This window comes from Corythoichthys intestinalis, chromosome 15, assembly GCF_030265065.1.
Source record: "Corythoichthys intestinalis isolate RoL2023-P3 chromosome 15, ASM3026506v1, whole genome shotgun sequence".
Classification (NCBI taxonomy): Eukaryota; Metazoa; Chordata; class Actinopteri; order Syngnathiformes; family Syngnathidae; genus Corythoichthys; species Corythoichthys intestinalis.
In genome coordinates, this window is record NC_080409.1 from 11194979 (window position 1) to 11212664 (window position 17686).

At 41.0% G+C, this 17686-nt stretch overlaps 1 protein-coding gene across 1 annotated transcript in view; it reads right to left on the bottom strand.

Annotated features, from left to right (window-relative positions):
- The window catches only part of LOC130930607 (basal body-orientation factor 1-like), a 51015-nt gene that overhangs the window by 32676 nt on the left and 653 nt on the right, over positions 1–17686 (bottom strand). The window contains exons 3-5 of the mRNA XM_057858570.1: positions 16355–16422; positions 157–300; positions 6–86 (exon numbers count right to left, since the gene is read on the bottom strand). Of these exons, the coding sequence (XP_057714553.1) occupies positions 6–86; positions 157–300; positions 16355–16422 (293 nt within the window). The remainder of the gene's footprint in view (positions 1–5; positions 87–156; positions 301–16354; positions 16423–17686) is intronic.

Genomic DNA, 17686 nt, shown 5'->3' on the forward strand with positions numbered 1-17686 from the left:
TTTACCTTTTCTTGAAAAAATCGGCACTCCATATCGTCACGGTTTTCCCTGTGCTCTTTCTCGGCGAGTTCCATTCTTTTTCGTGTCTGCAATGCAAGTATCATGCTTATGCTTTGCAGCCATGACTAATTAAAAAAAAAAAAAAATGTTACGCACTTCTCTGAGCTCTTGTTCCATCTGAACTTTCCTCGTCTGGAATGCCTCGATCTTCCTCATTCCATCCTGTATCGTCTCAAACTCACTCGCTCGCTTTCGGTACAGCTCCTTCATCTCGTTGATTTCAAGAGTGTAATGTTCAACCTGTTGAAAGTAAAAGACATATTTTCACTTTTATGTGTCTGAATAATAACTCAATTTCCAGTAATTGTTGTGTAAAACATACACCAAAACACTACCATGATTGAAAAAAACAAAACACTTGAAAATGGACTTCTCAAATTGTAGAGAATATACGTTGAAAAAAAAGATATGCAAATAGTTTTGTTCTATTTTTGTTTACACATTACACAATTCTACAACTGTTCCAACTTCATTGAAATCGTGGTTTGCACAAAAGAAATGTTCCCATGAATGTGAGCAACTGGGGGCCAATGTATTTGAGCACCATATCCCACCACTTTAGCAGTAGGGGTGTGACTATACTGTGATCCCTCGCTACTTTTCACTCCAAACTTTGCGCCCTCAGTCCAATCTCGGATTTTATTTCCAATTTAAAAAGAAAAATTACAGATGAGCTGTCCCGAGCTGATCGCGTAGTCTCACTCTCCCTCCCTCCCTCCCTCTTCCTGCCCTTTGATGGTCAGGCAGTGAGTGCACTGGAGTTGCTAATTAAAGTTAACGATGATTGAAAGACGTTGATGTTTGATCTTGCCAGAGACCTTCAAAGCGCCGCATGCGTCAATCATCGTTTAACTTGTTAAACAGTTGCTGTGGCAACTCCTTGTGCATAAGTGAGCAGCTTGAGCGGATTTGAGTGGATTTACTTAATGAAACATTTAATAAAGCCAAGCATTTCATTCTTTTTTTAAAAAAATAATTTGGTGGGACAGTAACATGCTTAAAACTTATTGTAATTATTACATTAGAAGTTTTTTCTAAAAAATAGTATCAAAAAAAAATATATATTCATAAAAGTTTTTTTTTTATTATACTTAGGGGAAAAAGCGAAAAAAAAACATGTCTTACATATATATCTCTTTTCAATGCTAAATCTTGAATAAATACGTTGAACACAAAAAATTAAAAGTTTATTTGGGGGGGCTGGGGGCACAACTTCGCAGTTTTTCACTTATTGCGGTGGGTTCTGGTCCCCATTAAACCGTGAAAAAAAAGGCATCTCCGTATATCGAAAAGGTTATAAAATCACGATACTTTGTCGCCCAAAATGTTATCGATATGCTCCCACCGAGAACCGATATATTAAAAAGGTGTCACTGTTTAAAAAGGAAAACAGGAACCAACAGGTTTCAACCAAACTCTTTCATTAGAATAGTGTCTATGTTTGCTCACTGGCTTCCATTGACGGAGATAGACATACAATTCATTTTGACTGGATTGGATGTCTAACACCGTTCATGGCATTGAAACCAGAGTATTCACAGCCAGTCTTGAAGGCATTTACAATTACAGGTAGTGTTCTTAATCACGGTGTTATACCTTTCACTAGTGAGTAATCTAATTAATTACTTTTCCCATCTTTGCAACACCGTTCCCGTTACTGAGGATGTGAAGGGGCGCGTTACTACAAATGGGTTGAATTAGGCGCAACTGGTCTGATTTTGTCAAACATCCGCCTGCCTACCTGCCCTGGAAAGTGCAGAGCAGGAGGGGGAGGAGGGAAGCGGGGTGAAGCCGTTGCAAACACAATGATGTTTGGCTAGGTGGCTAAGAGCGTTAGCATAGCATTCACGTTCTCGTTTAGCGTGGCGAGCGTCATCTTAAACTCTCAGGCAACTGTTTTTTTACATACAGTTGGTGGCATCCAGGTGGGTACAATTCATTGAAAATAATGTACTGCTTTCCTGCTGGGTGTGCATTATCATCACCAAGTAGTTCCAAAAGATAGTCGCTTGCACTAAACTTCTTGAATGACATATCTATGAACCTTGTGTGATGTTTTTTAATCAAAACTACAATAGCAAAGGCAGGAGATTTAGAGCCTCACCTGCATATTGAAAAATATATCTGGTGTGACGATACACACAAGCAAGCCTGTCTACAGGGGGGGCGACCGGGTATGTTGTCCCGGGCCTCAGGACCATAGGGGCCCCTGAATGACCCTTAATTTATTTTACTTTACATTCACAGATTTACTTTGTTTAAATCATTGTATGATTAAATATGATGTTCTACTGGATATATACTTAAAAACTTTAACATGTTAAATATTTCAAATACATATTTTTTTTTGTTTTGTTTTGCACAGCCGGTCATATTGTAGGGGACAGCGGCCCCTTGGAGATGTCGGTAACACCATGCTCTTCATTGAGCGTGAGCTTGCTCAAAAACTGGATTTCACTGATGTTATAAATGACTTTGCTGTCAAAAAACCTAGGAGCATCACTGTTTGAGAGCTTGATAACCCCAGGGATGTGGAGGGGCAGGCACAGGATGTTTAGCAATACTGTTTTGTTGCTTAGCAGGCAGGCATAGCACTCTCAGTTGTATTGTATTGTAGCCTACATGGGACAATAGATGTTAATTTTTTGTTTATATTGTGTCACATCACATTACGGTCTGTTAAATTTAACTGTCCATCTCAGATTAAATAATTTGAAAATTTACACTGTCATTGCTTGCAAAACGTTGAAGTACTGCGTGTGTTGTCGTGACAAGCTGGTGGCAGGGGTGTGGTGTGGGAGGGCCCTATAATGGTCTGTTGTCCCCTGGCCCCTGCAAGTCGATTGACAGCCCTGCACACAAGTCATGGTTCAGTACGTACCTCGGTACGGGGGTCACGGTTCGGTGCGGGTTCAGTACAACAGGACAAACAGAAAAACCTTTAAAGTTTGTATACCGATACACTCTTATATCAGTGAAGAAAAAAAAAAGTGTCAAAAGTGTGGTGGTTTAAAAAAATGTTCCATTTAATAAGTTATTATAAACATCTTTTATGTGAAATATGTTATAAAATGTATAACGTAATAACATGTAGAACATGAAAGGTAACGTTAGTTACTTTGCTGAGTAACTAATTACTCATACAATGAGGTAACTGAGTTACTAACTCAATTACTTTTTGGGAGAAGTAACTTGTAACTGTAACTAATTACTTTTTTAAAGTAAGATTGCCAAAACTGTTGACAAGTTGCTTTCTGTTGATTTTGGGTCACGTTCTATTGATTTGGGAACATTCATGAGTCAGCTCCTTTTCAGCAGGAAATGATGTGAAATGCCCCAAAATTAACTTGCCTGGGATTGGCTGCCACTTACAGCCATAGACGTCCCGTCGAGCGCCGACAATAGCACTGAAACCAATGTCTTTTGTGGGCATTTACAGGTCACTTCCTGTTTATTTTAGGGCATTTACAGGCTACTTCTTCTTCATTCGGTGTCACTTTGTGCATTTCTTGAATCACTTCCGATTCAACAAGGGCGTTGGTTTGGTCTCAACATTGGTGTGGACGGTATAACAGGACAACTTGCATGTACAGTTTTTGCTGGGGACGGGACATTAATAAGACAAACAGATTTTTGAACAGGGAACAGGGCTACATTTGTCATGAATTTGAACCTAATTAATTGCTATGCTAAATGATCAATGCAAAATAAATTTGTATTGACTTATACTAATTTTCATGTGCATTGGTTCAGGTGGTACAACGTTTGATTCAAAACTTTGTTTTAAAAAACTACTGCAAGTCCCTTTATTTTAAAAACAAAAAACAAAAAAACGGGGAGCTATCCAAGAATGGGTCTACCTCTGGGGCACACTGGAGCACCCCTAGACTCAAACTAAAGTGACGTAATATAAAAGTGATTTGGGAAAAATGAATGAAAAAAAATCTGAGATATCCAAGGACCGATCTACATCTGAGGCATACTAGACTACCCCAAGACTCGAACCAAAGTACTCTCATAAAATTCTAATGTGTGATTTCATCTCACAGATTTTTTCATGTCAGTTCATGTTCATGTCAGTGTCCCCTGAAGTGGAACCATTCTTGGATAGCTCCCCGTTGTTATTAATAAAAGGGCTTGCACTCTGAACACCGCGTTGCATTACCGTAATGCACATAATGCAAACAATGATCCAAATGAGGGACAGCTACCTTGACTTCTTTGTTCCTTGTGGAGGGTGGCATGACCACAGTAGTTTTGCAGGTTAGCAAATTCCCAAAGTTTAATATTATGCTAAACCTGATCAAAATTAATGGTTTCCCTAACCTCCACAACATTGACGTCTTTTTACATTAGTTACAGCTGCTGACCGAAAAAAAAAACTTCCATTATCCCTTTTCTTCGAAGGGGCTGGACGAGGCGACATGTTGTCGACATGAATCTGTCGGGGCTGTGTGAGTGTACGTATGAGTCTGTGTGTGTTGGGAGGGCAGGGTGTGAAGTCATTAGCCAGTCAAACGTGCGTTTGAGGGGAAAAAAATAGACTGGCACATTCAGCAAATGAAAAGTGATGAATGTAAGTCTGAACATAATAAAAAATAATTAATTTAATAATGGTAGGGTCAATTCTATCCTTACACAATATGGGAAGACAATCTAAATGCCCTATATAACTGAACTCATTATATAATGCAAATAACGTTGCTTAAAAGTAGGTGGGGAGAATTTGAGCATCCTGAAAAGTTAGGAGTGTTATGTCCCTACCGTCCTTATGCAAACCTACACCATTGTTATTCAGCAATCCAAACTAAACAGGAAGTGTCTTGGAAATGCCCCAAAAGGAAAAGTAAGTGACTGAAAATCAACAGGAAATAACATGAAATGCCCCAAAATGAACTCCTTGCCTGGCATTGGCTGCCCCTGACAGCCAATGATGTCCATTCTGCTCATATCTGTAAACTGCCATCCCTCCCACTTCAAATGGCTTAGACGTCTACTAATGATAAATTACAAATAGCTTGTTTTTCTTCTTATTAGCTGTTTCGTAGAATATCCTAGAAAGATTTGTATCGCAAATCTTATCGTATCCCGAGGTACCCAGAGGTTCCGACCACGGCAGGAGTGCGCCAACTTAAAGGTCATATCAGTTGAACACAGTTATGTCAAGATGCCACCAAAAAAAGCGGTCGTGTATAAGAAAAATGTGACCAAAAGACCAAAATCATCAGAGGCTGGCAAAACACGCACCCGCAAACATGTACAAGATGACTAAATGAGAGGTTATCACCCATTTGATTACATATTTGGGCCAAATCATTCCTCCCATAGCTACGCATGTCGCGTTGGCCTACATTAGTACATCCATCTACATATAAAATACGGACTGCTAAAAGTCAGATTTACATCCGAGCATTCCAAGAGCGATGCGGTCGCTCCGTTTGCTAAATTCTTTAAAGTGGAATCGTTTGGTTGAATATATCCAAATTCCTGATTTATGGTGTCCAAACCCTCAGACGCCTATTTTGATGGGGAATAATTTCACTGCCCAAAAATGCATATAAGGGGCGTCTTGCCAGTCAACCGCATGACATTTACATTTTTTTGACATACATGACAGTCATATAACTATATAAAATGGAGATGTTTTGAGGCTGCGCCTCATTTTTTGACGCTATTTTACTGGCAGAACGAGAGTAAGAGTTCCAAGATGGAAAACAGATGCGGACGTAGTTGCTTCTTTTTGTTAAAATGCTTGAAATTTTATGCAATTACGCTTTCTTGACGATAGGAAAGGTCAGCGAGGACAAATATTAAAATCAGTCTAGTTTGCGCATCTCATAACTTAACTTAAAGGCGCTAACATGTTTCGTGCTGAAGGGAATAGTATCTTTTCTTGTATTTACTGTTTGACTGTTTGTGTTACTCTAACACACTTAATATAATCAATCAGGGAATAGTATCTTTTCTCGTATTTACTGTTTGACTGTTTGTATTACTTTAACCCACCAAATATAAAACAAATAGCATTTATATAATAGGATAAGAAAAACAAGCAGAATATATTTGATATTATGAACAGTTGGGCTTGGAATGATTAGAACTGGTAGCGCCAAGATAACGGGCAGATAAGGACAGAAAGATACAGGACGCCTTCTGACCACGGAAGCCCAATGCTTGCAGCTGACTGAGCAAGATTCATGCTGACAACCAGGTGATAGGCAAGACATCTACAAGGCCACATCTGCACCACCAAATTCCGCAATCAGCTTTTCCGGACAGTCCAAAACAAATCACGGGATATCTTGTCTTGCCACAAGGAACATCTGATACGGAGGAACCAGCGACCGAGAAGTGATCACCCAGCACTCATGTGGCGCTGAGGATGGCAAAATCCTCAACTCTCGTTGCCCTAACCCTAACGCCCGAAACTCTCCCACCCAACCCTCGACGGAGAATAATCCTAAACAATGCCCAAACATACCCTTCTTCTGGACCACAGCCAGTCTCACTAGAGCCTTTAAAAGACTGAATGTTTAACTAATCGTTGTCATTTTTCTCAGGAATCCTTCGTTGACTTGTGATATGGTGACCCCTGGATCCAGTTTGCCTCCTCACCTGGGTCTCTTTGTGCTGCATGATTACTGACAACTTGGAATAAATTGTCAACTTGTGTTTCGAAGCCTTTTTCTAGCTTTTAAAATGGAGTCAGTACAAGGGGTTAAGACAAAGGTGAACGTGCGGAATTTGGCCTTTTGGCCAGGCTGCTGAGATTCCACCGGCCTGGGTTGTTAGAATTGCACTAGCGCGGTTCCGGCAGTTTGGCCGCCATGATTCCGCCAATCTGGCTAGAACAGGGGTGGGCAATTATTTTTTCCCCAGGGGCCAAATGAGAAGCAGAAAATATTGTGGAGGGCCGGACCAAAAGTTTGAAATCTACTCGTTATTAATTTTATTTCTACATTGAAATAAGTAAATTGTATTGTTTACAGAAGCTGGTAAGAGTATGTGTTATTGTTAGATAATGAGAGAGTGAGGTTGTTTTACAAAAAAACTGAATTTATTCAGTGAAAACAGAGGTAAGTTTGCTACATTTTTGACTGTTTTTCAGTCACATTACCACAATGCTTTATTTTTAACTTAACTTTCTATAAAGATACCACAATAATGTAACATAACTCAACATTTTTATCAAACTGCCAAACAGTGCAGAAAAAAACATGTTTCGGTATTTTTTTCTTCAGTGAGAGAAATCTAGCCTCTGTTGAGCTTTAACAAGAGCATCAAGGTCAGGTTGAATGTTTGAGGTGGAGATGTGAAGCACATCTGACAGATGGTCATCAGTCAGAGAGGACCTGTACCTGGATTTGGTAAACTTCATTTCTGAGAATGTTTGCTCACATGTATAGGTAGAACCAAAAAGAACCAACATCTTCTGAGCATGTTTCCTCATGTTTGGAAAATTCTCCTTCCTGAGAGATGAATAGAACTCCAGCAGTGAGGCTGACTTAAAGTGCTCTGCCAGTACTGTATCTGACTGCAAGTCTATGAGCTCCAGCTGGACATCAGTGGGTGCATTATCCACATTGCATGCAAAGGGAGAGGAAATCAGGTGCATTTTATCCTCAATGTTTTTAAAATCTTCAAATCGTCTTGAAAACTCACTGTACAGGTCTCCTAACATCGATGAGTACCTACAGAGGTGACTGGCTGATGGTTTGACTTCTTTCAAGGTTTGCGTGTGAGTGAGAATTTTGTTCTCTAGTTGATTTGAGAGAAACTGCAACTTTCTCATGAAAGCCTTGACCAGGTTATGCATTTCATGGACAAAAAGGCCCTTGCCTTGCAGTTTAGTGTTCAGTTCGTTCATCAGTGCAGTCACATCAACAGCAAATGCTAAATCTGCAATCCAGTCAACATCTAAGAGCTCAGGGATGTTTTTGCCTTTAGTCTCACAAAAGTCTCGAATCTCTGCTTTTAGGTCCCAAAACCTTTTTAACACTTTGCCCAGGCTGAGCCATCTGACAGCTGTATGGTAACTGATGTCACCATGTTCGTCATCATGTTCTTCTAAAAGTGCGACAAACTGCCTGTGATTTAATGCTCGTGCCCTGATAAAGTTAACTGTCTTAGTTACAACATCAATAACATTGGTAAGTTTCAACACTGACTTACACAACGCATGCTGATGAATAATACAATGAATAAACACCAATTTATGCTCTGCGTCAAGTTCACTCACTTTATCTTGCATCCGTTTCAAAAGTCCTACATTTTTCCCGGTCAGATTGGTACAACCATCAGTAGTGACTCCTACCAGTTTGTCCCATTTCAGTTCAAGCTTGTCCATGCATGCGTTTACCTCCTTGAACAAATCACTCCCCGTGGTTGTTCCTTTCATTGATCTCACTGCTGCCAGCTCCTCTGTAAACTTCAACCATGAGAGACAGAATGTGGAAAAAAAAAACACCAAAAACACATTGTTTGATTTTTAAAGAATTTATTTGCAAATCATGGTGGAAAATAAGTATTTGGTCAATACCAAAAATTCATCTCAATACTTCGTTATATACCCTTTGTTGGCAATAACGGAGGCCAAACGTTTTCTGTAACTCTTCACAAGCTTTTCACACACTGTTGCTGGTATTTTGGCCCATTCCTCCGTGCAGATCTCCTCTAGAGCAGTGATGTTTTGGGGGTGTCGTTGGGCAACACGGACTTTCAACTCCCTCCACAGATTTTCTATGGGGTTGAGATCTTGAGACTGGCTAGGCCACTCCAGGACCTTGAAATGCTTCTTACAAAGCCACTCCTTTGTTGCCCTGGCTGTATGTCTGGGATCATTGTCATGCTGAAAGACCCAGCCACATTTCATCATCAATGCCCTTGCTGATGGAAGGAGATTTTCACTCAAAATCTCTCGATACATGGCCCCATTCATTCTTTCCTTTACACAGATCAGTCGTCCTGGTCTCTTGGCAGTAAAACAGCCTCAAAGCATGATGTTTCCACCCCTATGCTTCACAGTGGGTATGGTGTTCTTCGGATGCAATTCAGTATTCTTTCTCCTCCAAACACGAGAACCTGTGTTTCTACCAAAAAGTTCTATTTTGGTTTCATCTGACCATAACACATTCTCCCAGTCCTCTTCTGGATCATCCAAATGCTCTCTAGCGAACCGCAGACAGGCCTGGACGTGTACTTTCTTCAGCAGGGGGACATGTCTGGCAGTGTATGATTTGAGTCCCTGGCAGCGCATTGTGTTACTGATAGTAGCCTTTGTTACTGTGGTCCCAGCCCTCTGTAGGTCATTCACTAGGTCTCCCTGTGTGGTTCTGGGATTTTTGCTCACCGTTCTTGTTATCATTTTGACATCACGGGGTGAGATCTTGCATGGAGCCCCAGATCGAGGGAGATAATCAGTGGTCTTGTATGTCTTCCATTTTGTAATAATTGCTCTCACAGTTGATTTATTTACACCAAGCCTTTAACCTATTGCAGATTCAGTCTTCCCAGCCTGGTGCAGGTCTACAATTTCGTCTCTGGTGTCCTCCGACAGCTCTTAGGTCTTGGCCATAGTGGAGTTTGGAGTGTGACTGACTGAAGTTGTGGACAGGTGTCTTTTATACCGATAATGAGTTTAAAAAAAAGGTGCCATTAATACAGGTAACGAGTGGAGCCTCGTTAGCCCTCTATAGAAGAAATTTTGCTTGTTTGTAGGTGACTAAATACTTATTTTCCACTCTAATTTGGAAATAAATTCTTAAAAAAATCAAACAATGTGATTTTCTGGGTTTTTTTTTCATATTCTGCCTCTCATGGTTGAGGTTTACCCATGTTGACAATTACACGCCTCTCTAATCTTTTTAAGTAGGAGAACTTGCACAATTGGTGGTTGACTAAATCCTTATTTGCCCCACTGTATATGCATTATGTGAGCGGTATATTTCATTTATATCTAATGTTGATGGTGTTCATTTAGGTAGATATGTTTATACAGCATACGTACGTACGTGTGTATTATATAACTGACATGTTGCATATGGTTATACTGTATTGCAGAAAACAACGCACACACATCCTCAGCATTCTCTTAAGTAAACCAAAAATAAATCCTGGAATGGGCAATGCCTTGCCGGCCTCCTGCAGGGACATAATCATCCGCAAGAATCCCTGGGGTCAAGCATGTCTGCATGGGGAAGGCAACTCTAAGCCGACGGGGCATTCTTTTGGCAAGCGCCGCCACATGTGCGATACCAAATACTGTACCAGCGTAAAGGACTTCACGGTCAGCAATAGGTTGGCCCAGTGCCTGCACTTGCTAAAGCTCATCGGGTTCTTCTCTGGGTACGTGGAGGTCGACCTGGACCGCCCAAGTTATAGGCGAAAGAGGATGATGAACAACAGCTACCTGGTCAGGAAGATCCAGACCAAGCAGGAGCTTGCCCAGCAGGAGAACATGGAGATCTCCGTGGAGCCCGAGATGGGTGACCTGCCCTCTGTGATGTTCGACATCCTGGTCGAGCTGGTGCACAGGGGGGAGCTGGGCTCTCCTCAAGCAGCCATCTCTCCCCATGACCCATAGTGACATGGGAATTCAATAAATAATAAGTTGTGATTGTATATAGAATTTATAATTTATGTGAATATTATTTATAATTGATTCTGCGTGCTTTCCTCAAGTACTACATTTCTGATGTGAAAATTGAGTAATTTATTAGCACTTGAAAACATGTCAAATATGTGCTGAATTAAAAAAGAATCAAGTTACTATGTAGGTCAAAAACTTATATGATATGTTAAATATTGCTATTTATCCTCAAAATATGGGTGATTATCCCTGCATTTGGTGGTTTTTGTGCATTTAGTGTAAAATCTGAGAATTTTATAGCCATTTTAAGTTTTGTTATACTTTTTAAAATCATTATTATTATTTTTTTTTATATAGGGAACGACTTTGAATTTTTTGATGCCGCTGCTCATCAAGACTCATATATGGCTAAGGTACTTGTTTTGTTTTTAGGTTGGAAGCAGCTTTGGTTTTGAAAATATTTCAATTTGAAGTGTTTGAAAATACGCCCCCTACTGATCGGCCCAGTTTCCCGTGTCCTGTCAAGTATTATGAAGTCTATGCAAAAACTTACTCAAGGAAACATAATGGAGTAAATGTGACGTGTTAGTAGTACCCACCTCTGAACATATATACTGTATGTAATAGGTTCAAAGTTTAACCTGACCTGGCAACACATACAGGCTAAATTGTAATTGGACGCCCTCAAGTCAGACAAAATAAATAAATTGAAGAGTTGTTGGGGATCCGTTATTAAAACTTCTTGCAAAACATATGAGAATTTAGATTTTGAAATGACAGTGAATTCAAGCTTCTGACAGCCCAACACGACACATGTGAGTGCGAGTTGAGGTGTGGTAAACACACTTGTCACTGTCCTTTTCCCAGCAGGCCCTTTAAAATGATACTTTAACACAACGTTTAAAATAAACACCAATCTCTGGATGGGATCTGAGTTAGCTTTAGTTTTACGACCGCTTTGTTCGGTTTCTTCGTACACAATAAATGTCAACAAAATAAGACGTTGCCGTACAATAGGTTTCAGTTGGAGCCGGTTAGCTACCCTGCTGGGTTTATTTAAGATGGACGAGAAAGCAGAAGTTGTTCTATTTCATTGTGGTTGTTTTTTTCCACTCACCAATGGTGTTGTCACCACTGTTGCCAACTTTCTATTTTTCTTACTCACTTGGCAAGGTTGTTTACGTTTTTTAACCAAAACGTGAACCTCAAAGGGGCCACCATGGGGTGGCCACAGCCCCCCCTATAAATTTGCTGGCCACACCACTCGCCAGTATAACGTGAAATTGTAGTAGCATCACTTGAAGTGATCCACGGATAGAAAGACTTGTAGTTCTTAAAAGAAAAACGTTATTATGAGTTATAATAATTTGATACTGAAACCCCACTTGATGTTTTCGTTTTTATACAATTTGTAAAATTAGTTTAACGAGTAGGTCGCCATTGTTGTTGATGTCGCAAGGCGGTGACGTCACATGGTTACGCTGCAGGGCTTCCAGAGTATGACTCTAGCAATGTAAACATGTCATCTGTTCAACCCCTCTCAATTTGAACCCGAGTGGAACATTTATGAGCATGAGAGCACTTGATATTTCACAAGCCAAGCAGCAAAAGCAAAATGAACAGGAAAGACGGGATGAGACGAGAGTAGGAAACAAAAAACATTGTTCTGCTAAAATGTGCTACAATGACAAAACGTGCTGCAAGAGGCGGATTCGACACCCAAAGTACAACTGAGCGCTTTCAGCTTGTTTTGTTTAGATGCTTACAGACAGAACATACTAAAGATGCCTTAAGAAAATACTTAAACATAGTATACTACGTGACTAATGTGGTCAACAGATCAACAATCTGCTTTAAAGCTACTTACTACAAGAAAACACTATGCTTAAAAGTATGAGAGGGGAACACATGCAAAAAGTATTTGGAGGTAATGAAAAAGTAATAAAAGACTCAATAAAAACTCAAATAGCGATGAGCGCATGTGTTGGACGTCTCGCCGCGTAGAAGGAATTGCAGTAACACCGTAGTATTTGTCGAGTGACAATGTCAACCTATATCATCACTCCGAGCGCCCATAAAACACAACACATCCGGCTGCTTTTAACGTCGCCACACATACGCGTTCATTCCAGCGTGCATTTCCTTATCTCCCCGCCCACACATGCACACACAGAGCCTGTCGGTTCCAAGGCAGCACTCGCAACATAATAAACGTATCAAATTGACAGTGAGGGTCTAATTACGTCTTTGGAAAACCAAGGATGTATCCTCTTAAGCTTTCAAAGCTGTCGTCACTGAAATGTTGAAAACAAAGACGCGATCGAGGAGCCGGGGAGATGTTCTTCCGCTTGACTCTCACAAACGATGTCCAGATCCTTGCAAAAGAAGGTTTTTTGGGTCACTCATACAGTCTCGAGCCTTCGTGTGAGCAATGCATCGCTATACATCGAGATGGCATAACGAATCTTGCTGATAAAAACCAGAACATATTTGCAATATATGGCGAGAATAGCGTGGTGCTATACTTTCGTATTGGAGTGCGGCAATGTCTTCAGGAATTGACGTCATCAGGTCGCGTTGGCAGCGAGGCGCGTCCCTTGTTGCTAAGGTGTTGCCATGGCAGTAACTCAAAAACTATGCAGTCAATTCAAAAAAATTTTGGGGAAATGTGAGTTTTGAGACAGCGAAAGATGCATTCAGGCCAATTTAACTGGGTAAAACGCTCATGAATTGAAGTATTCAGCTGCCCTTTAAAAAAACAAAAAAACGCATTTATCAAGGTTTCCTTGGCTGTGATTTTTGTCTGCTGAAACAGCCCGATAGCACAGGTATAAGTACATCTGCCCCTCTGCTATTGGATGCGTTGTTGACGTCAGCGCGGCGGCACTCTAAAAATAGAGCAAGGCTGTATTTTGGGCCCCGCCTTTCGGTGTGAATTTATTTAAACTTGCTGTTCTGCCCACTAGTTCAGCTAGCAGGAGGGAGAGTGAGCATGGAGCAGAAAAACAAATACAGTGATCCCTCGCTACTTCGCACTTCAAACTTCGCACTCTCAGTCCATCGCAAACTTTTTTTTCCAATTTAAAAAACAAAACAAAAAACAAAATCTCGTAGTCTCACTCTCGCTCCGTCCATCCCTCTCCCTGCTCTTTGCTGGTCAGGCAGTGCACTGGAGTTGCTTATTAAAGTTAACGAAGATTGACAGATATTTGTGTTTGATCTGGCCAGAGTCACAAATTTCAAAAGTGCCACATGCGTCAATCATCGTTTAACTTGTTAAAGAGTTGCTGTGGCAACTCATTGTGTGTAAGTGAGCAGCTTGAGCGGATTTACGTAGACTCACTCAATGAAGCATTTAATAAAGCCAAGCATTTTTCTACTCCTTTATTCTTGTTTCAAAATAAGTCGGTGGGGCAGTAACATGTTTAAAACTATATAATATATATTAGGGCTGCCAAATTTAATGCGTAAACTTTCACAGCAATCATAACTATTGTGGCGAACGGCGTGGGGAAGAATGACAGGATTTTTTTTCCTTTTCTTTTTCTTAACACGCTTCTTTGAACACAACGCAGAACATATACCATTTGCAGCCACCACTGACAGTCATGCATTTGGGCGGAACAGTTAAGTCGCTACAGTGTCATTTACTGAAAGCACAACAAAAATAATATTCCTATATCCCAAAAAAATAATGTTTACAAAAAGAAAAGCGCTCAATGCAAAGAGAATTGGCATTAACAATCAAAATAGCTATGCAAAATACACATAAAACGTAGTCAGACTTTGGTCAAACTCTATTCAAACATTTCGTTGAGCTCAACAAATACATTAGATGGCAATATTTAGTCACAATATACAAACTATCAGAGGTCTCGTACATTGTGAAGTCAACACTCAAATGAACGTGACGTACAATGAACCCGGAAACTACGGCGTCAGTCGAGGGGCAAAACACGTAAGAAAAACTTGGCAAGATCTCCAATTAATTGAAAACTCACCCTTGACACCTTGTGGTTTATTTCAATCACTATCTTTCGTAGTTAAAGACACTGTGGAAGAACGGCTGTGACGTCACCGCTCGGCGACGTCAACAATGGCGAGCTACTAGTTTATTTTTTGATTGAAAATTTTAGAAATTTTATTAAATCGAAAACATTAAGAGGGGTTTTGATATAAGATTACTATAACTTGTACAAACATCTTTTAAGAACTACAAGTCTTTCTATCTGTGGATCCCTTTAACAGAAAGAATGTTAATATTGTTAATGCCATCTTGTGGATTTATTGTTATAATAAACAAATACAGTACTTATGTACAGTATGTTGAATGTATATAGCCGTCTTGTCTTATCTTTCCATTCCAACAGTAATTTACAGAAAAATATGGCATATTTTAGATATGGTTTGAATTGTGATTAATTACGATTAATTTATTTTTAAGCTGTGATTAACTCGATTAAAGATTTTAATCGTTTGACAGCCCTATTTTATACACTTACTATAAAATAAAAACGATTCTGTTCATAATTTTTATGGACAGAATTTCTAGGCGCAGCCGAAGCGTTGAGGGGGTCCTGTTTGGTGGCCTCAGCATCTCATCTCTGCTTTTTGCAGATGATGTGGTGCTGTTGGCTTCATCAAGCCGTGACCTCCAACTCTCACTGGGGCGGTTTGCAGCCGAGTGTGAAGCGGTTGGGATGAAGATCAGCACCTCCAAATCCGAGACCATGGTCCTCAGCCGGAAAAGGGTGGCATGCCCTCTCCGGGTCGGGGATGAGATCCTGCCCCAAGTGGAGGAGTTTAAGTATCTTGGGGTCTTGTTCACGAGTGAGGGTAGGAGGGAGCGGGAGATTGACAGGCGGATCGGTGCAGCGTCTGCAGTGATGCGGACTCTGCACCGGTCCGTTGTGGTGAAGAAGGAGCTGAGCCAAAAGGCGAAGCTCTCGATTTACCGGTCGATCTACGTTCCTACCCTCACCTATGGTCACGAGCTGTGGGTCGTGACCGAAAGAACAAGATCCCGGATACAAACGGCCGAAATGAGTTTCCTCCGCAGGGTGTCTGGGCTCTCCCTTAGAGATCGGGTGAGAAGCTCGGTCATCCGGGAGGGGCTTGGTGTCGAGCCGCTACTCCTCCGCGTTGAGAGGAGCCAGTTGAGGTGGCTCGGGCATCTGGTTCGGATGCCTCCTGGACGCCTTCCTGGAGAGGTGTTCCGGGCATGTCCCACCGGCGGGAGGCCCCGGGGTCGACCCAGGACACGCTGGAGAGACTATGTCGCTCGGCTAGCCTGGGAACGTCTTGGAATCCCGCCGGAGGAGCTGGCTGAAGTGGCTGGGGAGAGGGAAGTTTGGGCTTCCCTGCTGAAGCTGCTGCCCCCGCGACCCGACCCCGGAATAAGCGGAAGATAATGGATGGATGGATGGATATAAAATAAAACGCTACTTAGTGGTTTCTCACTTATCATGGCGGGTTCTGGTCCCCATTAACTGGCGCGATCTGCCTGATTTCCGATCCCATGATCGGATCGGGACATCCCTTGACTATTTCATAGCACCTTTTAAGTCTTTCTGATAGTGTACTGCAACAGAATAAAAACCTGAAATAATGGCTTTTAGTTTTGGTGTGCCACCCCAAGATTTTAAGTGGACCCATCTTGCCACACCTTTGAAAATATTCTGATGAACCTGCAACACTGGAACTTACCAATTTGTTCTGCTGCTCAAGAGCTAGGGCCTCTTGACTTTTGAGTGCATCATGAAGCGCATTAATCTACAAGGGGGAAAAAAGCGACACGTTAAAGTCTCATAAAAATCCGAGGCGTTGGAGCACCTCCATGAAGTTAACCCATCAGATACAAATTTATATAAAAAAGATGTAAATCGATAGTGCTCCATTTGTGCTTGTTTGTGCTGTAGAAAGTTTTGTTTTTGAGATATTACAATTCTTTTATAGGTAAATCTGAGGTCAACTTTACCTCTTATTTTGATATAAACCAGATAAAAATCGTGTAAATCGTTTGTTCTATGTTTGTGCTGTAAAATTTTTTGTCGTTTTTATGTTTTTCAGGTCACCAAGAATCCACCCATGTAACCCCACCACCACCACCACTCCAATCAATTGATCCGTTCGTTTTTGCTGTAAAAACTGTCATTTGTGCTGCTACGGTTTTAGAATTTAGAATTTTTAATTTTTTGGGGCGGCAGAGGGTGGTGGGGTCAATCCTCCTAAAACCACTGAAATGCAAAGAAACTGGTTTTACACATGCATAAGGCTACATAAGGTTAAGATACAATAGTACAATAGTACGAAAATAAAAATCGGATTATTACGTAGGGCTAATGTAGCTGATTAAGCAGCTACGTCCTTGTCGTGGTACGTTGCCGCCTCCGTTAAACTCAACAAGATTGAAAGCATCTTGTGCTTAAGAATTAGTTTTACAAATAAAGGAATCTGAAATATTTTGCCTTATCTACATCAAATTATAATTAATCGAAAGATTTGTACTAATGCTTCGTCCTAGCACCCAGCTAAGGTACATATACATAAAGTGCATAGCGGCTTACAGCTACATTAGCCCTACGTAATTATACTGCTTTTTTCTCGTAGCAATAGTACAACTTGTTTTCTTCCTCGAGATGAGATGCGTGTGTTGGAGCCTGGCAGTGTTTTATTAACATGGGGTTTTGACAGTTACCGTCATATTTTCGGGATCAAGCACCGTTCCGGCCCTGAATCTTTTACCATAACGGTGTTCTTGGCCGCTCCGGCCCACTTTCACCCCTGGATGTTACACTTTTTAGAAACATTTTTACCGATACCGTTACCACCACAAACAACCGAAACTTTTTACACCACAATTGTAGTACAAACAAACGGCACCAATGCGGTTCCATTCCGCCATAGATGGGGGCGGGGGGCTGCGTGATGTCATCATTACAAATACTGTATAAAGTCAAATATCTAAAAAACGGTTGCAGCACAAACAAAACAGTTGACAGCACAAACGAAGCACAAACAATTGACATCATTTCTAGC